At 57.9% G+C, this 13,592-nt stretch overlaps 1 protein-coding gene across 1 annotated transcript in view; it reads left to right on the top strand.

Moving 5' to 3' along the window:
- ADAMTS10 (ADAM metallopeptidase with thrombospondin type 1 motif 10) overlaps window positions 1–12,676 on the top strand; it is a 58,552-nt gene extending 45,876 nt beyond the window's left edge. The window contains 11 exon segments of the mRNA XM_055806227.1: window positions 2,904–3,037; window positions 3,923–4,046; window positions 4,589–4,669; window positions 6,142–6,305; window positions 6,715–6,841; window positions 7,790–7,919; window positions 8,571–8,775; window positions 9,007–9,033; window positions 9,036–9,185; window positions 9,923–10,079; window positions 10,488–12,676. Coding sequence (XP_055662202.1) covers window positions 2,904–3,037; window positions 3,923–4,046; window positions 4,589–4,669; window positions 6,142–6,305; window positions 6,715–6,841; window positions 7,790–7,919; window positions 8,571–8,775; window positions 9,007–9,033; window positions 9,036–9,185; window positions 9,923–10,079; window positions 10,488–10,597 — 1,409 coding nt within the window. The 3' untranslated portion in view covers window positions 10,598–12,676.
- Window positions 12,677–13,592: the final 916 nt, after the last annotated feature.

Below are 13,592 nucleotides of genomic sequence, written 5' to 3'. Positions count from 1 at the left end.
GGGGCTGGTGCATGGCCAGGGGGTTCACCTCTGTGGGAGCAGGGGGCTGGGGACCCGCACGGTGTGTATAGCAGACCCTGTGCCTTTCAGGGTGGTATGGTCTTGTCTGCTCCTCGTTTTCCAGTCAATTAGTAACTTCACCAGGCAGTGGGCAGGCTGAGGGGGTCCCTGTGGAAGTGGGCTCTTCTGCTGTGGGGGTGGGTCCACCTTGCACAGCGACAACAGGCACTGCAGCTTCTCCTGCCCCATCCTTTGCCTCACCTTTCCTAAGCGGCTAGATGAGGAAAGCTAGCAGGGATTCATCCCACATGGAGCAGCAGCTGGGTGGCAGCATGATCACAGGACCACAAGACCCAGCCCCATGCATGGCCCCCACAAGTCCAGCAGCTGCTGTCAGCTCTCGCAGGCAGGAAAGTGATGGGTGCTGTTTCCCCTGCCCAGCAGCTGCTTCCCTGGCTCCCTCTGTGCACGGGAGATGGTCGGAGCCACTGGGATACAGGGCCTGCACTGGCAGCAGTGGGTCTTTGCCAGTGTCAGGCTGGAGCCCGGGCAGCTGTCCCAGCATAGAGGGCTTGATCTCTTCCACACGCCTTCCTCCTTCTGCTGATCTTGCCTTTAAGAGGGTTAAATTGTTAGGGATGTAAGCCTGCATGCACACAAGTCCTCCTGGGCTCCAGCAAGGGGAGGCCAATGCAGAAACCCCCGTGAACACCCCTGACTCTGCGATGAGCTGGGTTCATGCACTTGCACCATTTTTGCAGCCCTGTAACAAAGTCAGGGCACTTAAGGCAAAGGAATAAATTTGGCCTCATACCGCCAATCCCCAATCTTTTATTTTCTCTCTTTTCTTTCCTTTTTGTTTTTCCTCTGGCTTATTATTCCTTTCATTCCAGTTTTCCCCAGGGGCTCCACTTTCAAGGCTGTGACGATTATGCTCGAGGCTGCTTGTTGCTGGAGGAGGCTGGGCACCAGCCTGGGCATGGGGCAGCGGCAGTGAGGAGTTACGATAGAAAGGAGGATCATGCAACTAATTGGGAGCTACTAAAATGGAGCCAAGGCTGGGACCGAGACAGAAACAAGCTGTGGCAGATGTTAGCTGCCCACCAGAGAACTGCAGCAAGGTGTCTGCAGTGGGTCTCACTTTTCCTTGTAGCTGGAGACAAGGAAGTGAATAGGGAGTGCATGCGAGTAGCTTAGCAAACCCATCTGAGAGCCCTGACACAAAAGCTCAGGTTTCTGGCTGTTTCATAGCTCTGCGCTCCAGTGATGGCAGAAGAGAGCTCAGCCTTAGAGAGCTGCCAGGGATGAAGGGTCCCAGTGCAGCTGATGGAGCACACGGCCAGCCAGGAGCGAGGCCACAGGCAGGAGAGATGCTCTCAAGCCAGCAAGCACTGGCTAAATCACAGATCCATCTGAGGCAGGGCCAGCACAAGCCCGTCTCCCAGGCTGGTGGGACAGCTGCATGTGTGGGGTATGTGGTTGCCTACGGGGCTCGGTGGCACGGCCTCTCCAAGCTGGAAGTTCACACAGCCAGCGTAAGACCCTTGTGACTCGTGTTTTCTTGGCTTGCTGGTGGTGTTTTGCACCTGAGGTCTGGCTGGACAGACCTGGGGCATAGGCACGCCATGGTTAGATGGCTGTAAGTTTTTGGGGTCATGCCTGCGCTGTCCCACTTGGTGGCCCTGCAGCTTCTGCACCAGGCACCAGGCGGTGGAGAGCCTGGGTGCTCTGGGAGGGTTGATTGAGTTCCCTTCCCCAGGGGCCTGCCCAGGCATCCTGCTCAACAGCATGCCTTCAAGCTGCTGAATTCCCCTCTCCTGTCTCCTCCTGTTCCTCTCTCTCTTGGATTTGCTCTTTCTTCCCCCAGCTGTGTTAGAGTGCTCCCGGGCACAGCTGGGCCACCCCTCCTCCCCATCTGCCCATTTGATGTGCCGTATTGAGTTGCAGGTTTTGCAGATTTCAGTTGCTCCGGACCTAGGTGCTTCCCAGCTCTGGCACACAGCTCACAACTGTTGCTGGTGCCTGCAGGAGCAAACTGCCACAGCCCAGTCATGCATCTCCCTGCCAGGGTCATGCAGGCTGTTGGGTCTCCTTGGGATGCTCAGTAAAGGCAGCACATGCCACCATGTGCACCAGCATTTGATAAAACCCAGTGAGAGGAGGCAGGAAACTGCTCTGCTCAGGTGTCTCCTTCCATAATCTGTCCCACGTCCTGCTCCCAGGCCCCGTAAGCCAATATCCAGCTATCTAGCCTCTGTTCCTTAGCAAGGGTGCTGGGAAGCAGGTATTTTAGCTATAAATTGAGCATCCTTCCCCTTCGTCCTCACACTGTCACTGTCATCTCTTCTGTGAAGGACTCGGCATCCACCAACTGTGAACAGAAAGAAATGGTTGCTCTAGCCTAGTAACTGGTCTAGGAGTTGAAAAATGTAGTTGCTCTGGTCTAGTGGCTGAAAAACCTTGGACAAGTCACTTAAGAGCTGCTGCCTCAGTTTTCCTGTCTGTAAAATGGGCACAAGGGTGTCAACAGCCCTGGAAAAGTGCCAGGAGGCCCAGGAGTGACTGACACCACGTAGCAACAGGCCAGTTTGTTTCCTTGCCCATCACATGCAGCCCATGTTTTCCAGGCTGTGCAGAAGGGACAGTGTCTTGCCATGTGTCGGTGTCCAGTTCAAGGGTCTTGACTCGGTGCTAAGAAATAAGGAGGGTGCCTGGGTCCCTCTGAGGGTCCCTCCACTCGGCAGGGACATCCTCCTGGGCACCTGGACCCGTGCAGTGGGCCAGGCACAGGATGGAGGTGTGGGGAGGGTGAGGGTAAGGCAGCTGTTATCCAGGTCTGGCTCTCCACATTTTTCTTCTCTGTCACCCTGACGGCATGATTTAATATCTTATTTTTTTCCCAGGGGGTGTGAAAGCCTGTTCCCTGAACTGCCTGGCAGAGGGATTCAACTTCTACACAGAACGAGCTGCAGCTGTGGTGGACGGGACACCGTGCCGGCAGGACTCCAACGACATCTGCGTCAATGGGGAGTGCAAGGTGCTGCCAGGGTCTGGGACAGACTTGGGACGGGGAGGCAGGGGCAGACCCCCGGGCAGGGGAGGGCTGTCCTCCACCTGCCTGCATGGGTATCCCTCTGCCCAGGTGCCCAGTTCAGCTGTGGGAGCAGGAGCACATCCACCTCTGGGCTTGTGCCTGTCTGCTCTCCATGCCCTGGGTGCCACGCTGGCCTGCGGTAGTGATGGGTCTCTGCGTTTATAGTCCATGTAGCCCCAGGCACTTGATATTTCCCTTGAAATGGGATCTGGAGGGCTATAAAAGTTTAATTACAAGAAAGCACTGTGGGAGTGGCAAATGTCCCCCAGCAGTCAGGCAGACAGGCTCCCTTCTGTCTGTCTCTCTCCCTTTGTCTCTGGCATCTTTTTGTCTCTATGGGGCTGAATATACTGTAGAACAAAAGGGGGATTTCACCATAGGTAGCCACAGCCGGGCTGGTGACCCGCTTGCTAGCCCACGTACCGCTTGCTAGCCCATGTACCACTTGCTAGCCCATGTACCGCTTGCTAGCCCACATACTATGGCAGCAGGGCAGAGTTGGTTCACGTGGGCTCACTGCTGTGATGCTGGTGTTGCAGGGACATGGCTCCCCTTGGGCTGCTGCAGCTCTACCAGCTCAGCACAGGCACCCTAACCTCATCCCTCCCAAGCCTTGGAGAGAGACCCCCCCAGGGCTGTCCCTGGAGAGGAGTGGCAGAAAGCTGGGGCTGCGCAGAGGTGACATTGCTGAGCCTTGCCTGGTGTACGGTGCAATGGAGGGGGGTGAAGGTGGAACCCAGGGATGGGTTCCCTGCGATGCTGCAGGTCAGGTGTGGGGGATACAAGGCCCCACCAGGACGGCTAATTCCCTGCTGCTCCTTCCTCCAGCATGTGGGCTGTGACCGTGTCCTGGGCTCTGACTCAAAGGAGGACAAGTGTCGCGTATGTGGGGGTGACGGCAGCTCCTGTGAGACCGTTGAGGGCGTCTTCAACCAGTCCCTGACGGAGGGAGGTAGGGAGCAAGCGGCCTGGCCAGCGCAGCCGGTGTGTAACCCCCCCTCAAGTCCCTCCTTGACTTCACCTGCTCCTTGGGGACACGTAGGACAGGCAAGGACATATCCCAGAGAAACACCCCGAAGGGTAGGACGAGGCTGCAAGCAGGGAGCAAAGCACTCCTGTTCACTAGCCAGGCTGTGCCCCAGCCGCTGCCAGCACCGAAGTCCCTGACACAGAGTGCCAAGCTGCTTCCCTCCTCCCCAGCTCACACTCCCTCAAGCCAGGCTGTGGAGATGCCCATGGAGATCCCAGCTCCACAGCACCTCCCCAGCGCTGCCAGTCCCATCACAACAAGCCTCTCTCCTGGCAGGCTGTAGTGCTTTTTCTATTTAATTGCAGCGGGTGGCTGAACAAACACCTCTGCACTGCCAGCATCTCTTTTAGCGTTTAAACCCCCGGGTAACAGGGTAGCACCCGCTCCCATCCAGCCCAGGGCAGGGTTGACTTGGGGCTCGGGGCCTGAGCATCCCTACTCACCAGCACTGGGTTGTCTCACAGGTTACGAGGAGGTGATCCAGATCCCCAAGGGCTCGGTCCACATTGACGTCCGGGAGCTGAACCTCTCCATCAACTACCTAGGTGAGATGGGGCTGGGGGATACTGATACCCCAGCCAGACATCCCTTGCTCTGCCATTTCCCAGCGCTTAACAGGGCATGGGAAAGGCCCAGCAAGGAAAACCTCCCTCTGCAACAGAAGATGGGATTGGGGTCCCAGCTTGCGCTTGGGGGCAGAGGAAGGCAGCAGGAACTGCTGGCAGGGCAGCGTGTCCCAGGCCAGCACGGGCTGTATCGGTGTGGTCCACACAGCCCCTGTCTCGCCGTGGCTCTGCCTCTGTCCTGCACTCACTGTTCGGCAGCATAACCCTGCGCAAACCCCACACCCCACTGTTCCTGGCGCTGGCTGTGGCTCCTTGGCATTCCCCCCTCCGCCAGCATGTTGGGCTGGGGATTAAAAATAGACCTGCTCACATTTTCCTTGGGCTTAATTTTCCAGCCAGACTGGCTCATTTTTACAACGGGCTTTTTTCTTTCCCCTTGTCTTCTCGTTCTGTCCTCCAAGCAACGGACAGTGGTCACAGAGGGGTGGGCAGGGGGACTCACTGCTGGCTCGCTGTCGGGTGCCTCCATAGTGGCTCTCCAGGAGCAGGAACCTGCCTGGATGCTGGCATCGGTGGGAGGTTGCAGCGGGGCTCTCCTGGCAGCATCCTTCCAGGCCAGCTCCCTTTGCTGGGTTTGGAGATGCCAGCATGTCCCCCTGGCCGGCCCACATAGACTGGGAACTCCTGGTGTCCATCCAGACTGGATTTCCGTGCACTGGAGGCACAGCCCAAGCTCAGATCGCTGTTGACTGCTGCCACCAGTCTGTCCCACTCCAGGATCTGTCCCTGCACCCCAGTGAGAGCGGAGGCAGCATCCTCCATGTTCATCAGTACGAAGCATCCTTCCCACCCCAGAGCATCATGGTGGTGAGGTCGTTGCCAGCAGCGATGGCAGGAGGACACAGAGCTGGGTGCCAGCACAGTGTTGGAGGCAGAGAGCAAGGAGGGAGAGCGTGGGAATGCGAGCAGGAGTGAGCAAGCGAGCCGATCCCCCTCTAGTGACTCGCTTCAGCAACCACAGCCAGGCTCCTGGGGACCAGCCTCCTCCAGTAGCCCCAGCAGCCAAGACCCAGTTTGCACACCTGCATTTGAGCCTGGCTCCATGGCCACAGCTTGTCACACTGCCAAGTGTCCCCACCACCAACCCAGGCAGCTGGTTCAGCTCCTTGCAGCATCACCCTTCCTCAGGGAGGTGGCAGGCAGGCTGAGACAAGACGATGGGTACATTAGTCCCACCTCTGCTAGTGACTTGCCACGTGACCCTGACCCAGTCGGCTACTTTATTTGCCCTTCCTATTCCCTGCCTGTAAAATGAGGCTGATGATGTAAAATGAGACTGCTGCCCTCTGTTGTAGCAGTGCTTTGAGCCTGGCGGATGAGAAGCACCTGGCCGAAGCTGGGTACAGGTGCGCTCAGCATTTTTGCTAACCCTTGCCCCCTTGTCCTCGCAGCGCTGAGAGGGGAGAGCGGCGAGTATTACATCAACGGGAAGCTCTCCATTGACCCCCCCCGGCGCTTTGACATCGCAGGCACAACATTCCACTACAGGAGATCCCCAGAGGAGCCTGAGTCCCTGGAGGCCTTGGGACCCACCAATGTCACCCTTTTTGTCATGGTTGGTAACATGGTTCCTTCATACCCCCACCCACCTGGTCTGGGCTAAAGAGACTTTGCCACGTCTACATGGGCATTGGAGCTAGTCAGCCCCTGTCCTTGCTGTCTGGAGTAAAGGGGCATGGAGACCAGGGGTAAATTGGGCTTAAATTCTCAGGTCTCCCTCCCTGATCTGCCAGTCTTCAGAAGGATTCAATCTTTAAGTGCATGGGAGCTTGTTCTCAGATCGTGTCACCTTCACGGCTGCACCACAGTCATCACTGGTGGCTGCCACGTCAGTGCTGGAAGGGACTGGAAGGGGTAGTGGGGGAGATTTCAGCTGTCCTGGATTTTAGAGAGCGCACCAAGGTCATGGGCTGCCATCTGGACAGTCATGACCATGCTAGACTTCGGTGGCACTTTCTCCACAGGTCCTTGTGCGGACAGAGCTGCAGGGGATCCGGTACAAGTTCAACGCACCCGTCGGCAGGGATGCCTCAAACCAGTATTCCTGGCACTACACCCCGTGGACCAAATGCTCGGTGCTGTGTGCAGGGGGTGAGGTTTGACCCCGTGTCAGCTGGCGGGGGACACGTGTCTGGGCTCTTGTGACTCACCCACGCGCTCTGTCTGGGCCACATGAGACAGTGACCTTAGCAGCTGCTTTGCGCTGAAGGAGCTCTCAGGTTTCTGCATATTCCCACCTGCACCCAGCCACATGCAAGCTGGTGTCACTCAGCATGAACATGTGTGCAGGGTGTCGGGGCAAACACCCTGGGTGCCATTCTTCGGCTGGACCACGGGTGTAGGTGGGAGAGGTGCTGGAAGGTGGCATGGTGTGCTTGAGGTTCATTTACTTGTGCAGTGCAGGACAGGTTAGCTGATCGCAGCAGCCCCCTCTGGCCTGCAGATCTACATGTCTGGGAACTGAAACACTGCTGATGCTTCCCTGAATCCCTTTGGCTGGTTACCGTGGGGATTAATGCAAAGGCTTGCAGTGTGTCTGGTGGCTCTGGAGAACCTGGCTGTGGGTGACTGAGTGGTATTCAGAAGGAGAGGCAGTTTCAAAAGCAAGGCTTAGTAATGGTCCCCTGTTTTAAGCCAGGAGCCCTGGCCTGGTCTTGTGTGCTAGACCTCAACAAAGCGTTGCCCCTCATGTTCCAGCTATTCCCCCCCAGTACTGCCCAGAAAGTCTCACAAGACTGAGGTTCGAACAGGTTTATTTGAGGATGGGATCCTTGGAATGGTTTGATCCTCCATCCTCTGCAAACTCTGGCAGGTCCTGCCCTGGCTGGTGAGCCTTCATCCCATCTTTGTTTTTCTGGAGATGTTGGAGGCAAAGCAGGCCTTGGTTATGAATAGAGAAGTAGGTTCAGGCTTGACGAGGTGCCCCGTCACGTTGGCCATGTAGGGGCAGAGCTGTGGGGCTCATACCTGCAGCCTGGCTCAGCACTAGCCTCAGGGTCCTTCCCTTTTTTTTCCCCCCTTGCCTCTTTTTCTTGGCAGGCAGCCAGATCCAATCTGTGGTATGCAAGAAACTTTCCGATGGCTCAACTGTCTTCAACCATTTCTGTAGCCCTGAAACCAAAATGCCAGAGCGGCAGAGGCCGTGCAATACCGAACCGTGCCCCCCAGCGTGAGTACCAGAGCTTGGAGCAGATGAAGGTCAAGCGTGGGTGGAAAAGCTAGGTGTGGAGAGTGGTGAAATTCCCCTCTCTGTGTCAGTCCTCTGCCACAGGACCCAGGGGTGACGCGATCTGGCTGGAGCGGCTCTGCTGGGGACAGGGGGCAGTTTTCTCCTCTGTGCCCAATCACGAGCACAAGGGCACAACCTGCGCAGCCCACGTGCATCACTGCAGGGAAGGGGCAGTGGCGATGCAGAGAGCAGAAACCTGTCCCCACCGCGGTGCTCTGTTCACAAGGCTGCGCCATGCCTTGCTCAGTGAGGGATGTGCCCAAACACATGCTGCACTGGCTGAGGACGGTCTCTGTAGCGTGGCCTCCTCCCTGTGCTGCTGTGCTGCTTGCAGAAAGGAGCCCTCCCGCTCTGGCCCTTCAGTGTGGCACAGATCCTCAGTGCAGTCCCTCAGAAATTGTCCCAGCCCCTCCCTGGCTGGCCTTTGCCTTCTCTTGTAGGGAAAAGGGGGATGTGGAGAAGCTCTGTGGTTCAACCAGAGCTGCCTGAGAGGCTGTGGCCAGAGCAGGAACAGGGCTGTGTGCAGGAGCACAGAGACAAGCATGGACCACCTTGCCCACTCACAAGCTTTGCTGTTTTACCTGTCTCCAGCTGGGTGATTGGGAACTGGTCTGAATGCAGCCGAAGTTGCAACGAGGGCGTCCGCACACGCAGCGTCTTCTGCAAGCGTAAGATCTCTGCTACTGAGGAGAAGACCTTGGATGATGGTTCTTGTACCCATCCACGGCCAAAGATGCTTGAGCCTTGCAATAACCAGACGTGCCCTCCGGAGTGGGTCGCCCTGGACTGGTCTGAGGTGAGTGCGTAACATCGGCCCACACCTCTCCGGGAGCACTGGTCCTTAGGGGGACAGTGTCGGTCACGAGGCTGGAGTATCGGTGATGGCTGCTGGCCATGGAGGGCGTATGTGGGGAACGGTCTTGTAGCGCAGGGGAGAGGCAAGGTGGGAGCACTGGTGGGGAGAGCCAGTGCTGCCTCCCCCTGCTCTTTGCCGTGCACCCTGACCTCGTGTGTCCCCCTTTTGCAGTGCACCCCCAGCTGCGGGCCAGGTTTCCCGCCACCCGCATTGTCCTCTGCAAGAGTGGTGACCACAGCGCAACTCTGCCCACCTCCCAGTGCTATGAAGGCTCCAAGCCCCCAACCAGCATGAGGTGCAACCTGCGGCGCTGCCCACCGCCACGCTGGGTGACTGGCGAGTGGGGAGAGGTAGGGACAATCCTTTCCGTGGGGTTATTGAAGAAGACTCTGCTTTCTTCTTCCCCAGCCCCTCACATTCTAGTGCACGAGGCTTGTGCCCACCAGCAGAACCCGATGTGGCCACCACAAGTCCCTGGGGGGCAGCAGGACTTGGTGGTGGTCTTTGCCCCCCCCCTCCTTGGCTCAGGAGGCTGTTGTGATGGTGGCCCAAGTGCACAGCTGATCCAGGGAGTCTCCCAGGCCTAGCAGGGCCCCACAGAAGTCATTGGAGCATCCCATGGGTGTCTAGGGGGCAGCAGGGCAGCGAGGATGAGGAGCAGTGCAGTGCGGTGGGAGGGATGGGCTGCACGGGTGGGCTGGGCTGGCTACAAGCGAGGCCACTGCTGGTCCACCTGCCACAGGCCAGCCCAGCACCTGCAGTGGGGTGATGCTGACAGTCCTCCCTTCCCTGTAACACCCCTCGAGCTACAGGGTGACATCGGGGTGCAGGAGGCCTGGGAAAGGCCGGTGATTTATGGCTGGATGGAGAGACCCTCACTAAGTCCTGGAGGTTTGACCCAAGCTTTTCGGGGCGTGTGGCTGCAGCGCTCAGCCGTGCCGATGAGGGGCCTGCAGCTGCTGCTGAAGGAGGGGGTGACTGTATCCAGCACCCTTAGCATCCCCTAAGACCTGGCCATGCCCTCTCCCCCCGCGTTATTGAAGCCATGGTGGCCACCACAGCTCGGTGCTGTGCTGTTTTCCGGCAGTGCTCCGCGCAGTGTGGCCTTGGCCAGCAAAGAAGATCCGTCCAGTGCCTGGCTCACACCGGGCAGCCGTCCAGCGACTGCGTGGAGACCCTGCAGCCTGCCGGCATGCAGCAGTGCGAGACCAAGTGCGAATCGGGACCTACGGACAACCCTGAAGGTGAGGGGGATGGGGGGACTGGGGAGGGACATGTAGAGCACTGCCAGCCTCGGGGGCCACGGGGTACAGGGGTATCGGAGCCAGCACAGCCCGACTTGAGCTCTAGGTGCTGTGCTGTGGGGTGAGGCTGTTATGGGGAGACCTGATGCTGTCCCCTCTGGTCCCAGGCCAAACTGCCACACCGTGACCCTGCTAAATGAAGCAACTGCACCTCAGCAAAGAAAGGCTTTCAGCAATGAGGTTCTCAGTAGCTTCTTTGGCACGGCTACATCTTGCTGCTTCCTGGCAAAAAGCCCCAGGAGCTGGTGCGAAAGGAGCTCGGTAGTGTAGCGCTGGTTAGAGCTTCCCCCCCAGGGCTCCTCGCCCCTGAGGCAGCTGTAACCCTGCTTCCCTCTGTCGCCCATCCAGAGTGCAAGGATGTGAACAAGGTGGCCTACTGCCCGCTCGTCCTGAAGTTCAAGTTCTGCAGCCGGACCTACTTCCGACAGATGTGCTGTAAAACATGCCAGGGGCACTAGGGACACGGCGTGACCCCTGTGGGAAAACTGGAAGGCAAAAGCTACGCCGGAGGGCCACCGAGCAGTGCCCTTCCTCTCCGCCCTGAAAACCTCCCCTGGGTCTGACACAGACACTGTTCGTGCTTCCAGTGGGAGCTGGCGTCACCCAAACCCATCCCCCACAGACATGCACCCTTCGCCCCCGAGCTTCACAATGGCAGGTTCCCAGTTAAACCACTGCCAGCCACTGCAGGCACCGCCATGGCCCAGGGCGACAGGAGCCGGTCCATGACCGGTGGCAGAGGGAGAAGCTGGGCAGAGCGCGGCAGCAGGGACATTACTTGAAATTCTGACATTGTTATTTATTAGTAGCGGACCCCGGTCCGGCAGGCGCCGAGACAGCCACTGAAGCAGCACCACTCACCCCTCTCCTGCCTCGTCCTCCTCCCCACTCATGTCCCGAGGGGACCGTGGGGCACCATGGTCTGCAGCGGGGCATTCCCGGGGAGGCTGAGTGCGTGGGGGGGCGGGGGGGGCTGCTGCCTTTCCCTTGGGGATCCCAGGGGAGACAGGCAGGAGGTTTCAGGTGCTACAGGTGACAAACGTGGCTTGTGGCTTCTGGGCGATGGGTGAAGATGAGCTGCTGTAAGGAGTGGGGTTGGAGCAGGAATTTAGTTTTCTTGGTTTGCATCCTGTCACCTTGGGATGTGCAGCAGGGGACAGAGAGCAGGTCAGTGAGCAGAGCGGTGACACCAGCTTAACTGGGAGAGGGGGTTATTCAAACTTTTGTAACAACCTACTTTGTTTGGGGTGTCCCCCTGTTTTTCCTTAAAGCCCTTGTCACTATTATGACCATGTTTTAGTCCATAAACACCTTGAAGCACGAGCTGAGGTCAGGGCCAAGGCATGCTTGGGTTGCAGTCGCTTAACAGGCGTCAAGGACATGCCAGGCTGTGGGAAGCAAAGCAAAGGAGGATGCAGGATGAGGACTGTCTTGGTCCTGGCAGGGCCCTCCCCAGCAATGCCATGGCCTCCGCGGCTGCTTTGCCTCCAAAGGTGCTTTACTTCCAAAGGTGCTTTGCCTCCAAAAGGTGCTTTGCCTCCAAAGGCAACCTCGTCACGTGCCACTGTGGCCTTGGGTTGCTAGTCCCAGTGCCACCCGCTCCTCTGCCCCCAGGAGACCTCCAGTGATGGGAAAAGAGCAGGCTTGAAATTCTCCCGGGTCACCTCCTGGCCAGATCCGGGCCAACACACGTCTTCTCCATGAGCCGCTGCAGCCTGCGGAGGAGACCTTGAATTTCAAATCTACAAAGCATGTGCATTTTGTTATCATTATCATTGTTGTGATTATTATTATTATTACTGTTTTCAGGCCTTTCTGCATCACAAAGATGGGAAATCTTGCCCAAAGCCATGTTCTGTTCCCCTCGGGGTGGTCCATACGGTGCAGGGGGGCGCACAGCCCTCTTTCCCCAGAGCAGACCTCGCCGCCTGCCAGCCCTCATGTGTTACTCTACCATCCGTATTTTCACCCGCTCCTCAGCCGATCGCAGCTTCTCTGGTGCTCAGCAAATCCCCTTTGGCTGTCGAGCGGGCCTTCATATTTTGTCTTCCTTCCTGGTGCCATGCTCCGTTCTGACATTTTGGTGAGGGGAGGGGGTGTTTTCACCTTTTTATATAGATATATATATAATGAAAAATGTTTAACATACTAACTCTGAGGAGGAGCGACGTAATGGCATGATTTATAATAAAGGAGTAGCTACGATCCCGGGCGCAGCTTCTGGTCCCAGTCTTGTTTCTGGTGTGGGAAGCCGGGGCTCCGGGCAGCCCCACACCGGTGCTCCCCTTGTGCTCACGCCAAGGGCGAGCTTTGGGCAGCAGGAGAGGGTTTTCCCTGCAGCCCGAGTGACGGGAGCACGTCTGACAAGGCCAAGGTTAGAACAGGTTTATTTGAGGAGGGATCTCGGGAACGCTTTGGTCCTCTGTCTTTGGCACACTTGGCTGGCGAGAGACGTGCCCAGCGCAGCGGGTGTGTTCACTGCAGCTGGTCTGTGGCGTGACCTCCCTTCGCTGCTGTGCTGGCTGCACGCTGGGAGGGGCAGGGGAGGTACCTTGTGAATATGGGGGGGGGGGAGGGGGGGGGCAGCAGGGCAGAACATGGGCAGGAAGAGCCTTGGCACCACTTGACACTCCATTGTGTTTCAAGGGAGATTGATGGATGGAGATTGATGGATGGATGGGTGATTGATGGCTGGGGGGCACGTGCAGGCTGCCTGCACTAAGGCTTTGGCTTCCCGCCTGTAGCACTGCTGACCACTGCGGAGGAGCTGGGCTCACGCAGAGTCTTGGAGGGGGCCAGACCCCCTCAACGCGATGGGCTGCTTCTTCGAGCAGAGGCTGAAATTAGCTTTGCAGGGCTCGGTCTGCTGGAGCTGGATCAGTCTCTGTGGTCTCCTCCTGCTCAGCCAGTGGGCTGACCTCCGTTGGCTCCGTGCCATCCCCCCTGGTTTTGGATTGCCAGCCAAAGGGTTTTCACGCGTCCTCTTTGGTGAGGCAGCTCTTGTAGTTGACCTGAGACTGCATGTGGCAGCTTCCCTGGGCGTTGGGCTGCAGCACCCAGGAGTTGGCAATCGCTGCCTGAGGCTTCGCCCATCCTGTGCTGCTCCCACTGCTGGTGCTGCAGCTCAGTGAGCGGTGGCCAGGGGCTGGGCTGCCTTTTAATGGGGACAACGGGCAGTGAGGAGGGGGTTGGTGACATCAGGAGGCCATTGTGATGGCAGATGTAGAGGCCAATAATATGGTAAAAAAAAAAATCAAGTGGTTATGGAATCTCTGTGTGTAAAGTGGCTGAGTGCTGTCCCCGTGTGGCGTTACACCTTTCCTTTCCCTGGAAACCTCCCTGCTTCCCCCACGCTCCCTTATGTCTTGGACTCCAAACTCCTCTGACACCAAGATGGAGGGATGCCCTGCCGGGATGATGGGGCTGGACGGCTGCCCACCCTCTCGGTCACTG

The sequence above is a fragment of the Falco peregrinus genome, chromosome 5 (genome assembly GCF_023634155.1).
Source record: "Falco peregrinus isolate bFalPer1 chromosome 5, bFalPer1.pri, whole genome shotgun sequence".
NCBI classification, from domain to species: Eukaryota; Metazoa; Chordata; class Aves; order Falconiformes; family Falconidae; genus Falco; species Falco peregrinus.
Note: the sequence above shows the minus strand (reverse complement) of the source record. Positions and strands in the feature narration are given on the sequence as shown.